Source organism: Ochotona curzoniae, unplaced genomic scaffold, assembly GCF_017591425.1.
Source record: "Ochotona curzoniae isolate NIBS_2020 unplaced genomic scaffold, NIBS_Ocur_1.0 scaffold_4506, whole genome shotgun sequence".
Lineage (NCBI taxonomy): Eukaryota > Metazoa > Chordata > Mammalia > Lagomorpha > Ochotonidae > Ochotona > Ochotona curzoniae.
The window spans coordinates 25,967,014-25,980,104 of record NW_024467119.1 but is presented as its reverse complement, the minus strand read 5'-3'; the positions used below and the strand labels follow the sequence as shown (position 1 = coordinate 25,980,104).

Below are 13,091 nucleotides of genomic sequence, written 5' to 3'. Positions count from 1 at the left end.
ATTTCAAATGGCTAATAGACATTGGAAAATACTCAGGTTCCCTAACCATCAGGGAAATACAAATACCACATTGAGGTTGTACCTAACTCCAGTAAAAGCAGTCAACATTCAGAACTCTACTACCAACACCTGCTGGTGTGCATAGAAAGGTATCCTAGTTTGGTGTTGGTGGGAGAGGAGACTAGTACAACCACTATGGAGAGTGCTGAGACAACTGAAAATTGATCTGCCGTATGACCCAGCTATCCCACTTCTGGCAATATATCAAAAGGAAATAAAATCTGCACATCAGAAAGTGACCTGTAATCCTATATTTATCGCAGCACAATCTACAGCTGCAAAGACATGGAAACAATCCAGATGCCCATCAAAAGAGGAATGGATCAAGAAACTGTGGTACGTCCACTCCCTGAAATACTACTCAGCCATAAGAAAAATTAAATCTACCATTTGCAACAAAACTCCCTACTAGAGACCATTATTCTCAGTGAAATAAGCCAATCCCTAAAGAACAAATATCATAGATCAACAGACACACAGATAATCTTGTATGTACATATATTTATCTAGAGGAACTGTGTACTGGAGACTATAGCATACCAAAGTGAAGGTTCACTGACCATGCATCTCTATTTCTTAATAAAGGATGACTACCAATGAAACTGCTAAATGTATGTCATGATACACTTAAACAGAAGAAAAATAGACTTGTGACTGTTGTTGGCGGACTACAGTGCTGTAATAACATAGGGGAAATTAGGGTGTTTGAAGGGGAGACCACTGAGACCATGGAACTGTATCATGAAAATAAGTTAATTAAAGAATTCAAGAACAAAAAAAAAAAATAAGAAAACCTACTTTATCACTAACTTCAGAACCATGAAATAGGCTTATAAACCTTTACCAGAATGCATCTTCTTCTGAAATGCAGCTGATACTAACGACTTTCTACAGGGAAAGCACTTTGAAAATGCCTGGCCCATGTTTAGTGCTGTCCAAGTACTAGATATTAACATCAAGGGAGAAATCAGTTCCTTTATTATAATTACAACTCCAAGTTTATCGTTTCATATCCCATAAAGAATTCCTAGGCAAACTATGAGGAATCTCCTTCAGCTCCTTTGGGTGTAGAGCTAGGATGCATCAAATACTTGTGGTGCTGTGGGCAAATCCCCAGCTTGCAATGTCAGGATCCCATATCCAAAGGTTTAAATCCTGACTGCTATACTTCAAACCCAGTTTCTGAATTCTGCCTTTCAAATAAATAAATAAATAAATAAATAAATAAATCCTTATTGTGAAGTCTACCAAGACTATAGGGGGTCAGTGCTATGGCACAGCAGCTGAAGCTGCTACTTGAATGCAGGCACTGCATAAGGGCACTGATAGTTTGTGTCCTGGCTGCCACACTTCCAATCCAGCTCCATGCTAATAGTCTGGGAAGACAGCCCAAGCATCGGGGCCGCAGCCACCCAGGGGTAGACCCAGATGAAGCTTCTGGGTTTGACCTGGCCCAGGTGGCCATTGCAGCTATCTAGCCAGTGAATCAAAGACCTTTCAAACAAACAGATCTTATAACAACTGCTATGCACAATTTGGGTTTAAAATTGCTCAGCTTAATAACAAGTCATTTCAAAAAATTTACAATTTATTTTTTACTTATTTGAAAGGCAGTTACAAACAGAGGAGTATTTACAGGGGTAGAGAATCTTAAATACCAACATATATTTCAATTTATTACATGTGGGAATTCAAATATTAATACTCATGATAAAATAATAAAGGAAATAGAAAATGAGAGGCATCTGGCAAATATGGTAAATCATGAAGGATCTTATGTATGAATTAAGAAAAAATTTGCACCAAAAAATTCTTTAATTCTATTTTTCCCATAAATTTTTGAACTATCCTTGTGTCTTACATATATACATGTCTTAGTTCCAAAGTCAGTATTTTAATTAATAACACAAGAGACACTTCCACTATGATTAGGAACAAGACAAAGCATATTGTATTACATTATTACAGTATCAAAGAGTCAGTAAGTACAAGAATGTGTAAGAACATGGTAAAACTGAAGGTCTACAGATTCATGGCACTGTTAGCAGTTAACACTTTGGGAAGCTATGTGTGTGGCATACAGCAAAGTTTCTAACCCCTGGCACTGCTGTCATTGGAAGAACTGCTCTGTTGTGGGCAGCCGTCCCAGTGCCCTACGGGGTGCTGTCCTCTACCCACGACGTGGTAGCAGCAAGCTTCTCCCCTCCAATGTGTGACAACCAAAAGCTCCCCAGACACTGCCTGGTGTTGTAGAAAAGGGGGGAAAAGTCAGTGCTCAGGTGTAAGGGGAACTGTGACTGCTACTATGGTAACTTAAAATAGCATTCCAGAAAACACAAGTTCCTATTTTTAATTACTAAAAAAAAAAACAAAAACCAAACAAAAAAACAAAACAGAAAGGTATAACCAATCATCATTTTGGATGTTTTAGCAAAATGTGTTTGACAAGGCATTTATTTTCCGCGTCACAAGTTCAAGAGATGGTTTCCAAGGGATCTACCTCTTTGTGTTCATTGATGCCTTCATCATCCATTTATTAGTGAGAGGATCAAACATCTCCATGCTACCTAAATGTTCATTTCCATCATGTCCGCCTACTGCATACACTTTACCTGTCAAACAGAAAAACATTTTCATTTGATTCAAAATAAATGGTAGTATTAATGTTATTTTTATATGAATGCAAAACTTAGAGGCCATCATAAGTTAGCTTCCAACAACTGCTAATGATAAATGCTATTTCAAGAGTCATAATCAATGTAATCTTCCAACATACTATTCTACATAGTTATTCAAATGCTCCCATATTACCCCCCACTCAGGTTTCCTAATTTTAATTACTTAGATTAGATGACTAGGAGTTAAAATGATAAAGGATTCTTAATATGTCAAGAAAGTGCAAGTATTATTAACACCGATGATAACACTTCTTCCATCTCGAACTAACAAAAATACATACAATGGAACATGGGAAATATTTCACACCAGAATTTTCACTGTGATTATTTCTGGGTGTTTGGGGTTACAGATGACTTTTTTTTTAAGGTATGTTTTTATGGGGCTAGTGTTGTGGCACAGGGGATTAAGGTCTGCCTTTGATGCCAACATCTCAAATCAAAGCAGCAGCTTACAAATCCTGGCTGTTCTGCTTCCAATCCAGGTCTCTGCTAAAGCCGAGGGAAGCGGAAGTTGTTCCAAGTGCTTGGCCCCCTGCCACCCACATGGGAGAGCACAGTGGTATTCTGGGCTCTTGGCTTTGGCCTGGCCCAGCCCTGATGAACCAGGGATAGAAAATGGATCTATCATTTTCTTTCTTTCTTCTCTTTTCATCTCTCTCTCTCTGCCTTTTAAGTAAATAACTTTAAGGCATGTCTTTATATTTTCCAAAATGCCTTTATACTTTACAATCAATTTTTAACATTTTCTAATAGTTTTAACATTTTTAACATTTTCTAACAGTTTATCCACACTTTCACAATTAACTCATTTTCAGTAACAAGTTTTTTTAAAATCTAATTTCAATAATAACAATTATTTACGGTTTGAGTTCAATGAATATTTTTCTTTGTTTTTCAAATACAAACGGTCTTCAGAAGTTCTGAAAAATGTGCATCTTTTAATTCCATTCATGCATGAGGTTTTTTTGGAATATTTCCTATAACTCTGGGCAATTTAACTCTGCATCTCTTTCCTTTAACACTCATCTTCACCTTATGCACCCGTAAGTATATGCAACGCTGAACATCTGTGGCCAATGCAGGTAAGTAATCACTGACCAAAGATTTTACTGACATATTAAAAAGATGATAATTCATCAATTTGCTTGAACAATGAAATTCTCAAAATCCAAATATTTAAAAAAAAATCACTATGCTGCTGGCATGGTGACTCAATAGGTCAATCCTTTATCTGCCACCACTGGCATCCTACATGGGCACCAATTCTATTGCTGGCTGCTCCACTTCAGGTCCAGCTTTCTGCTTACAGATGGAGAAAACAGCAGAGGATGGCTCAAGTCCTTTGGACCTTGTAGCCATGTAGAAGACCCAGAAAAGTCTCCTGGTTCCTGGCTTTGGATTGGCTCAGCTCCATTGCAGCATCTTGGGAGTGAACTACTGGGTGGAATATTTTTCTCTGTACTCTTCGTAAATCTGCTCTTCAAATACTATTCATTAATTAATTAAAATGAGAACAATTATTAGGCAATGTGATTTTTATACAACAGGGGACTTACCTGCCACAGAGATTACACCAACATGTCGTCTTCGGCTATTCATTTCTGGACCAAAGAACCAGCTGTTTTTGTGGATAGAGTAGCACTCAATACTACGAAAGGGGTCACCAGATCCACCTCGACCTCCTACACAAAACAGCACACCTAAAGGGAAAATCACAGAGATCAAAACCATACTGCCAATTAAAAAAAAATTAGTACAAAAAATAAGAAGTCAAAATACTGAGAAATGGGAAAAAATGAGTTAATTGGGTGGTATTCAATGTTATATTACTGGAATTTAATCTAGTACTCCTCCCCCTTAATTGACCTTTTCCAAGAACAGGGTACATTGGGAGCCAGTGCCATGACTCAAAGGACTAATCTTCTACCCTATAGTGCCTGGATCCCATATGGGCGCCAGTTTGTATCCTGGCTACTCCACTTGCAGCCCAGCTCTCTGTCTATGGCCTGGGAGAGCAGCAGAGAATGGCCCAAGTCCTTGGGACCCTTCCACTGTGTGGGATGTCTGGAGAAAGCTCCTGGCTCCTGAACAGCTCAGCTCTGCTGCTGCAGCCATATGGGGCATGAACCAGGAGACAGAAGACCTTCTCTGTCTCTCCCTCTCTCAGGAAATCTCCCTTTCAAATACAAATAAATCTTAAAGAAAAAAAGAAAGAGAAACTGAAAAAAAGCATGTCTGCTTGTCTGCTTGTAATATTCCATTAAACAATATCGTACTGCATAATCTCACCCTGCAGAACTACTCACCATAACAAATCACCTCCTAAGCCAGCTTCCTATCAAACACAGTGGATACATACTGTTTTTCTGACCAACTCCTTAGTTTCTTGATTTCTGCAAGACCAAATTTCCTTTAGTCTCTAAATTTTCATGTTTTTCAAGTTCTAATCTATTTGTTGCATATTTTATCATCAACAGGAAAAGTTCATCCCTTTGTTTTAAATTCTTTCAGTGTCATACCTTTGAATCCATATTTCTACCTGAAATTCAACATGTTCCAAAGATTCTCTTTCTTACCTACTTAAAAAAAGCCCTCATCAGTACTATAAAAACCTGTTCTCTTACTGCTTACAAATCTTTTTTGCTTTTTGATTATCAGCAATGTAAACAAACTAAAGGAGCTCTTTTAACAGCCATTACTTATAACAGAAGTTCTCAAAAACTTCACTGAAGGCTGGGACAATGTTTGGACGAATGGTTAAGATGCTGCTTGGGATATACCATGTCCCTTCTGATTCCAGCTACATAAAAATCATTAAAACTTAATACCTCAGTGAATTCCTTTAACCGGATAATAAATGACCACACAAATGATTGACTAGAACTACCTGCAGGTATCTCTCCCAATTAATTCAATATTTTGAGAGAAACAAAGTTGAAAGAGACATTAGAGATCATGCAGTTAGACAGTTTATTAATACTCTGTGGTCTTGAGATGAAGAAATGTGCTCTACACTGCTACCCTTGACAGGATGGAGGTGGGAGAACTATCATGGAGAGACATAGAACCTGAAATAGCTACAGCAAATTTATAGGAAATAATAACAATAATAAAATAAAGCCTCCCACCTCTCAATAATTTAAAAAGTAAGGAATAGGCACTTTTGTACCACTGCTTTTTAAAGATTTATTTATTATTAGAAGTGTACTTTTACAGAGAAGAGAGATAGAAAGATCTTCTATCTCTGGTTCACTTCCCACTAGGTTGCAATGGCTGGGGCTGAGTCACTCCAAAACCAGGAGCCAGGAGCTTTCTTCAGGTCTCCCACATAGGTGCAGAATCCTAAGGCTTTGGGCCATCTTCTGCTGCTTTCCAACGCCACATGCAGGGAGCTGGATTAGAAGCGGAGCAGCCAGGACAGGAGCCTGCACCCACATGGGATGCCAGCACATGAAGGCATCCTGCTTCAGACAGCCTGGCTCTGGCTGTTGTGGCCATTTGGGGAAAGAGAACCAGTCAATGAAAGATCTGTCTTTCCCTCTGTTTCTCTGTAACACTTTCAAGTAAAATAAATAAATCCTAAAAAGTAGTGACAGGAAAAAAGTGTTTATTATCATTTATATTTCATATATGTGCAATTTTTTTCAAAGAATACATTTATTTTTTTTAAGATTTATTTTTATTATTTTTTTATTGGAAAGGCGGATATACAGAGAGGAGAGACAGAGAGGAAGATCTTCCGTCCGATGATTCACTCCACAAGTGAGCGCAATGGCCGATGCTATGCCGATCCGAAGCCAGGAGCCTCTTCTGGGTCTCCCACGTGGGTGCAGGGTCCCAAAGCTTTGGGCCGTCCTCGACTGCCTTCCCGGGCCACAGGCAGGGAGCTGGAAGGGAAGCGGGGCTGCCGGGATAGAACCGGCGCCCATATGGGATCCTGGGCGTGCAAGGCGAGGACCTTAACCACTGCACCACCGTGCCAGGCCCCAAAGAATACTTTCATGGGCGTGCAAGGCGAGGACCTTAACCACTGCGCCACCGTGCCAGGCCCCAAAGAATACTTTCAATCTACAGTTGACTGAATCCCACAAGTGTGAAATTCGCTGATACAAAACCCACTGACAACAAGGGCAAAACTATTGCCTTTTGTACTTGGTAGAGTAGGCTGGCCTACAGAACTCATTACATGAGAACTCTACATCAGGAAGCAGTAAATACATTTAGAGGAAATCTCTATTCCGAGTTTCTCTTCCTGAATTTCTGGATCTCAATTTCTAATTCTCAAACAGATTACTCTGTATACAGAAAAGGGAGTTGGCCAGGAGCTAAGATGCCTGTGTGTCACCTCTGGGTGCCTACGTTCAGTCCCTGGTTTAGGCCAATGCAGGTGCTTGGAGTCAGACAGATGCCTCAAGCCCTATCACACGGGCTCCTGCCTTCTATGTGGAGAAACCTGGGTCACATTCCTGGCTCCTGGCTCCTGGCTCCTGGCTCCTGGCTCCAGGCACCAGGCTCCAGGCTCCTGGCTCCAGGCTTCAGGCTCCAGGCTCCAGGCTCCTGGCTCCAGACTCCAGACTCCAGGCTCCAGCCTGGCTCCTGCCTCAGGACATAAATGAGAAGACTGGAATTATCTCTGCTTCATAAATAAATAAATAAAATCATGTATGTGTATGCATACACACACACAATTTTCTTGTGAAAATATAGTGAAAAATGTGGCAAATAAAAGTGAAACCATAGACTCCTAAAACAGAATAGTTTTAGATTTTTTTTTAATATTTATTTATTTGCAAGGTAGAGTTACAGAGAAGGATAAGAAGAGGCAGAGAGAATCTCCCACTAGCTGGTTCACCACCAAAATGGCCACAACAGACAGGGCTGGACCAGTCCAAAACCAGGAACCACCTGTTTCACCTGGATCCCCCACATAAGTGCAGGGACCCAAGGGGGATGTTCTTTTGATTTGGAAAAATGTAAAAATGTAGGGACAGGCATTTGACCTAACACTTAAGATGCCTCCTGGAACACCTGAGTCCCATTCTGGAGTGCCTACTTCAAGCTAACACACCACACTGAGAGGCAGCTGGTGAAGGCTCAAGGACATTTGTCCGGCATGATTTCCAAGCTCCTGTTTTCTGGTGCATGCCTGGCTATTGCAGACATCTACGGATTGAACCAGTGGGTGGAAGACAATACTCTTTCAACCCTTCATGTCCATTCACAAGATTTTAAAAAAATATTTAATCATGTAATATGTATCAAGTCCCAACACTTAACAGAAATCCAAATCTAAATAATAAATCTACCTGGGTTTAAACTGTTTAAGACACATCAAGGAAGTAAACCCCAATAAAATAAAACCAATTCAAACAAACTGCTAGAAAAGCATAAATAAAACAAGTTAATCCTGTCTATAAGAATTGCGGAAAACCTCAAAGGAAGAGGTGTTTTAGTAGGCTCTTAAGAATGTGTGCGATCTGTTATGGCATTCTAAAACTCTGGCTCATCATTAAAATCATCTAAAACTCCACTGCCAACTGTTGCTTTAAAATAGATATACGCGGTGGTCCAAGTGGTTAGGGTCCTCGCCTTGCACGCCCAGGATCCCATATGGGCGCCGGTTCTATCCCGGCAGCCCCGCTTCCCTTCCAGCTCCCTGCCTGTGGCCCAGGAAAGCAGCTGAGGACGGCCCAAAGCCTTGGGACCCTGCACCCACGTGGGAGACCCAGAAGAGGCTCCTGGCTTCGGATCGGCATAGCATCGGCCATTGCGCTCACTTGTGGAGTGAATCATCGGACGGAAGATCTTCCTCTCTGTCTCTCCTCTCTGTATATCCGCCTTTCCAATAAAAAAATAATAAAAATAAATCTTAAAAAAAATAGATACTAATTCTCTTACAAGTAAATTTGGAAACTAACACTCAAACACAACAAAGATCCTTCCAGCAGAACTGATACAATGAGTAATTTAATTACCGGCAGTATGCTTCCTTGGGGTGGTCCGAATGGAGTATTCAAAGTCAGGCACTGCTCTGCTACTCAAATGAAGGTGGTAATTTCTTGCTTCATCCAATAAATCTCTACATTTTAGATTTTGCTTGACAATCTGTTCTTTTGCCACAACACCCATAAGAAAGTCAACTGGCAATAATGGCAGACGAACCTAAGATCATGAACAGTTGTGATACAAAGTCCTAAGTGGTAATACATCAGTTTATTCCTTTACTTTCACTGCAGTGTTTTTTCTTTTTAAGATACATTTATTTCATAAGGACTTTTAAACACATTAATGAAATTCAATCTGTCAATGCTAAATCAGACAATGTTATGCATATTCACCATCTTTAACTATAGCTTTAGGTTGGGGTGGGCATTTTTTCAGCAGTTGCATCACTGGTTGCAATATCTGTGTCTCATATCAGAGTGCCAGGATCTGATACTGCTCCTGGCTCCTGACTTGGACTCCCTGCTAGTGCAGACCTGGAGAGGCTTCAGTTATGGCTCAAGGAATTGCGTTCCTACCACTGGTGTGTGAAACTTGGATCGGGCTCCCCAGTCCCAGCTGTGGTGTAATCCCAGCGCTGGCCCTACTGTAGGCATTTATGGAGTGGACCAGTAGACAGAAAAGGAGACAGAAGTGCACTATCTACCACACACACACACACACACACACACACACACACACACAGATTTAAGTAGATAAAATAATTGTCTCTATTCAAATTACTCACTTTCCAAAACTGACATAATCACAAAGCCCTTTAGCTGCTAAAGCAAAGCAGCAACCAAAATAAAATTGTTCCACTTTAATCTTTTGGCTTTTTAAGCTAAGTTCGCACATATGGAAATGACATTTTTTTTCTCATAAAAACATGTTTATTTCACATATGAAATAAACATTGTTTCCTACAAAACCATGGTATTAAATGGTCATTTACAAGTGCACTTCAGAAAGTTTATGGGAAAATGGAAGTAAAAGTTCCTTTTCGTTCAACTTTTATTTATTTTAATTTTATTTGAAGCATACTGAGATAAAGATCTTTCATCCCCTGGCTCACTCTCCAGATGCCCACAAAATGTAGGGCTAAGCCAGGTCGCAGCCAGGAGGCAGGAACTGGAGGTGAGCCTTTCAGAGAGGTGGAACACATCCGAGTACCTGAGCCATCTCCTGCTGCTTCTCCAGGATGTGTGTCAGCAAGAAGCTGAACAGGAAACAGAGGAGCTGGGCTCGACCAAACACCCTGAGTGGCACGGCACAACATGCCTACCTGGATAAATTCAAGTCCAAACAATTCTAAAATCCATAGTTCCTTCATAGCATTTCCAATAACTTTTTAAAGACTCTCTAGCACCTAAAGGATGCATTTCCTCCTGCAGTGGAGGCACTCACCCTTCTTCTCTTACACACGCACTGTTTCCTGGCGGATTAAAGGAAGGATGGAGCCAGGTGGTACTGCTCTGAGTTAAAAGCACACGCACAAAAGGGCTTGAGTCTAACCTCTTTCCCCCACTACAATGGCCCACACACCTGTCCACACAATCCCCTTGAATGAATTCTGCCTATCCTAAAACAGGAAAAAAGAACATACAAGATACAGCTGTAAGATAAAGAAACTATGTTCTTGTTAACAAATTTTGCTTTGAAAGTAATTCTGAGATCCAAAAGTATTCTGAACTTTGCATAAATATTGTATATGTGCTCCAAAAAATATTAGTCTCATTAAAATCATACTTAAGCATACTTCACTCATCTACAACTATCCAGACAGAAAAGAGTGATAATTAAAAACGATTTCATTCTGGGGTAGGCACCATGGCATGGTAGGTTAAGCCTCTGCCTGGTATCCCATACAGAAAAGCAGTCTGAGTCCCAGGCGTTTCACTTCTGATCAAGCTCTCTGTTAATACACCTGGGAAAGCAGCAGAAGCTGGCCCAAGTCCTTGGGCCCCTGCAATCACATGGGAAATCTGGAAGAAGCTTCTGACTCTGAGCCAGCTCAGCTCCTGCCATCGTGCCAGCCCCAATAATCCACTTCTGATCTTCCTGCCAGGATAATGTGGCTGGGTGAACAGAAGATTGCTCAAGCATTTGGGCCTCTGCCACTCATGTGGGAGACCTGGATGGAGTTCCAGGCTCCTAGCTTTAGCCTGGCCAACCCCAGCCGCCGTGGCCACTTTAACTTATGTGTGTGTGTATGTGTGCATCTTCCTCTTTCTGTAACTCTGCTTTTCGAATAAACTTTAAAATCTTAAAAAGAAAAAAGTGAGACGGGGAAGAGAGAGGAAAGTGAAAATAAAAGACACAGACTCCAAAGTGTGTATTTACAATGCAGTTATCAAACAAGCACTGTGGGCAATAAAAAACATTAAGATAATAATACAAAAACACTTCTGATTTTCTTTTTAAAAAGTCAAACTCTGATGAGGGGATAAATGGAAAGTGGTGTCTTACACTTCTTCCTAGAATAAATCTACTTGCATTATGCATTAGCAAGCTGTACTTTCATTATCTTATCAACATACTTTTTTAAAATTTAGAAGCCCCATAAATTGATAAATACTATATTCATCTAAAGTTGCTCGGAGCCAGGTTTTGTCAGAATAATACCCATTACTACCACAATCAAAGGAATACTGCAAAGATCCAGGCTATGAAATAGACAAAATTACTAATTCAAATGGGATAAACTGAGACTAACCCCTACGTGGTGTAACAAGAACAGAAAGGAATTAAAGCCATTTTCATAAATGTATCACATCAATGACTTCCATATTCCTTTGAATGATCTCTACTTTTCATATAAATTGCTTCCACATCATTTCATTTCTGCATGCAATTTGATTTCGGCCCATACCTGTGCAAGCGTTTCATCCAACCATTTGGAATGATGCTGAGGATTGGCAAGAAGCCACTTGATGGCAGCACTGTAAACCTGCTTTTCATTCTCAATATTCAGGTCACTAGAGGACAAAAGCTTTTGAAGGTGCTGGGGTGACACACTTACAAAGTCCTCACACTCCACAACTTCAGGAAAGTGTTCACAGGCATACTGATCTGCCATGTCCATTAAGTCCATGCGGTTATGACTTTCTGCAAAGGCTCTGACTGCTAGGCAATTAGACGGATGAAAATGTAACTTCATGTACTCACAACAAGCCCTGGCCACCAGTTCAACCTGCAGAATGCAGGCTGCATATAAGAGAGGCTGGACATTGTCAACAGTCAAAGTGAGCCGGGAAGAATAGACAAACTTTACCAAGTCTTCTATTGTATCACCATCGAAATCTCTGATCTCAATCACCGTCTGCTTGGCTTCAGCCATTTCAGAGAGAAACATGGCTCTGAAATAGGGAATAACACAAGCCAACACCAGTCTGTGACAAGAGATGAGCTTTGAACCAACCTGTTAAAAACAAAAACAAAATAGGACAGTTCAGGCCAGCTACCAAAACCAAGCCATTTCCACCTTTCAAATAACTACTTCTAAAATGTATGGGAGTATTTCAAAGCTCATGGAAAAATATAATTAAAAAATGAATTCTGATGCAAAATTTTTGAAATTCATGCAGTCTTATATACACAGTTTCTATGATGTTCTTAAAGATCCCTCTATACATGGATTTCAAAAAATTTTACACTAAAGTGAACTTTATCTTTTAACTCCATTTCCCATGGACTTTTTGAAGCATCTGTATGAACAAGGAACTGCAATTTTTCTGTACTATCTCATATTTCAGGAGTATTTTATGAATTAATGAGAACAGCAACCTATATCCTTTTGTACTCACTGTATGCAGGCATTATTTTAAATAATTTCCACATCCCAACTCATTTAATAGCCCAATATTCCCAATGAATGGGTATTAGACATTGAATATCCTTTATCTCAAATGCTGGATACTAGAATTATTTCAGATTCCAGAGGTTTCCAAGATTTAACAACATGCACAGAGTTTATTGGCTGAAAGTCCTTAAACCTGAAAGCTCTAAGTCAGAAACAAAATCTTTGTGAGCACTGGAATGATGCTCAAAAGTGGCACACTGGGGGTCAGCCACTTGGCACACTAGCTAAGCTGCCACCTGGGGTAATGTGTGAATGTCTGGTTCAAGTCCTGGCTCTGCTTTCGATTCTAGCTTCCTCCTAACGCACACCGTGGGAGACAGCTCATGATGACTCAAGTGCTTGACTCCCTGCCACCCACGTAGCAGAGCCAGACTGAGGTTCTGGACTCTTGCTTAGGTCTGACCCAGGCATTTTTAGGAAAGGATCAATAGATGGAAGATCTCCTTTTATCGCTTTCTGCCTTTTAAATAAAATGATTTAATAAAAAAAAAAAAAGAAGAAGCTTTTTT

The 13,091-nt window shown here is 40.2% G+C and overlaps 1 protein-coding gene across 4 annotated transcripts in view; it reads right to left on the bottom strand.

Annotated features, from left to right (window-relative positions):
• KLHL8 (kelch like family member 8) overlaps window positions 1-13,091 on the bottom strand; it is a 41,416-nt gene that overhangs the window by 7,886 nt on the left and 20,439 nt on the right. For 2 of the 4 annotated variants that reach the window (XM_040966840.1, XM_040966839.1), the window contains 4 exons: window positions 11,593-12,141; window positions 8,714-8,900; window positions 4,295-4,438; window positions 2,561-2,672 (listed from right to left, as the gene is read on the bottom strand). In XM_040966840.1, coding sequence (XP_040822774.1) covers window positions 2,561-2,672; window positions 4,295-4,438; window positions 8,714-8,900; window positions 11,593-12,141 — 992 coding nt within the window. The remainder of the gene's footprint in view (window positions 1-2,560; window positions 2,673-4,294; window positions 4,439-8,713; window positions 8,901-11,592; window positions 12,142-13,091) is intronic. The other 2 variants (XM_040966841.1, XM_040966842.1) reach the window with 2 other exon arrangements.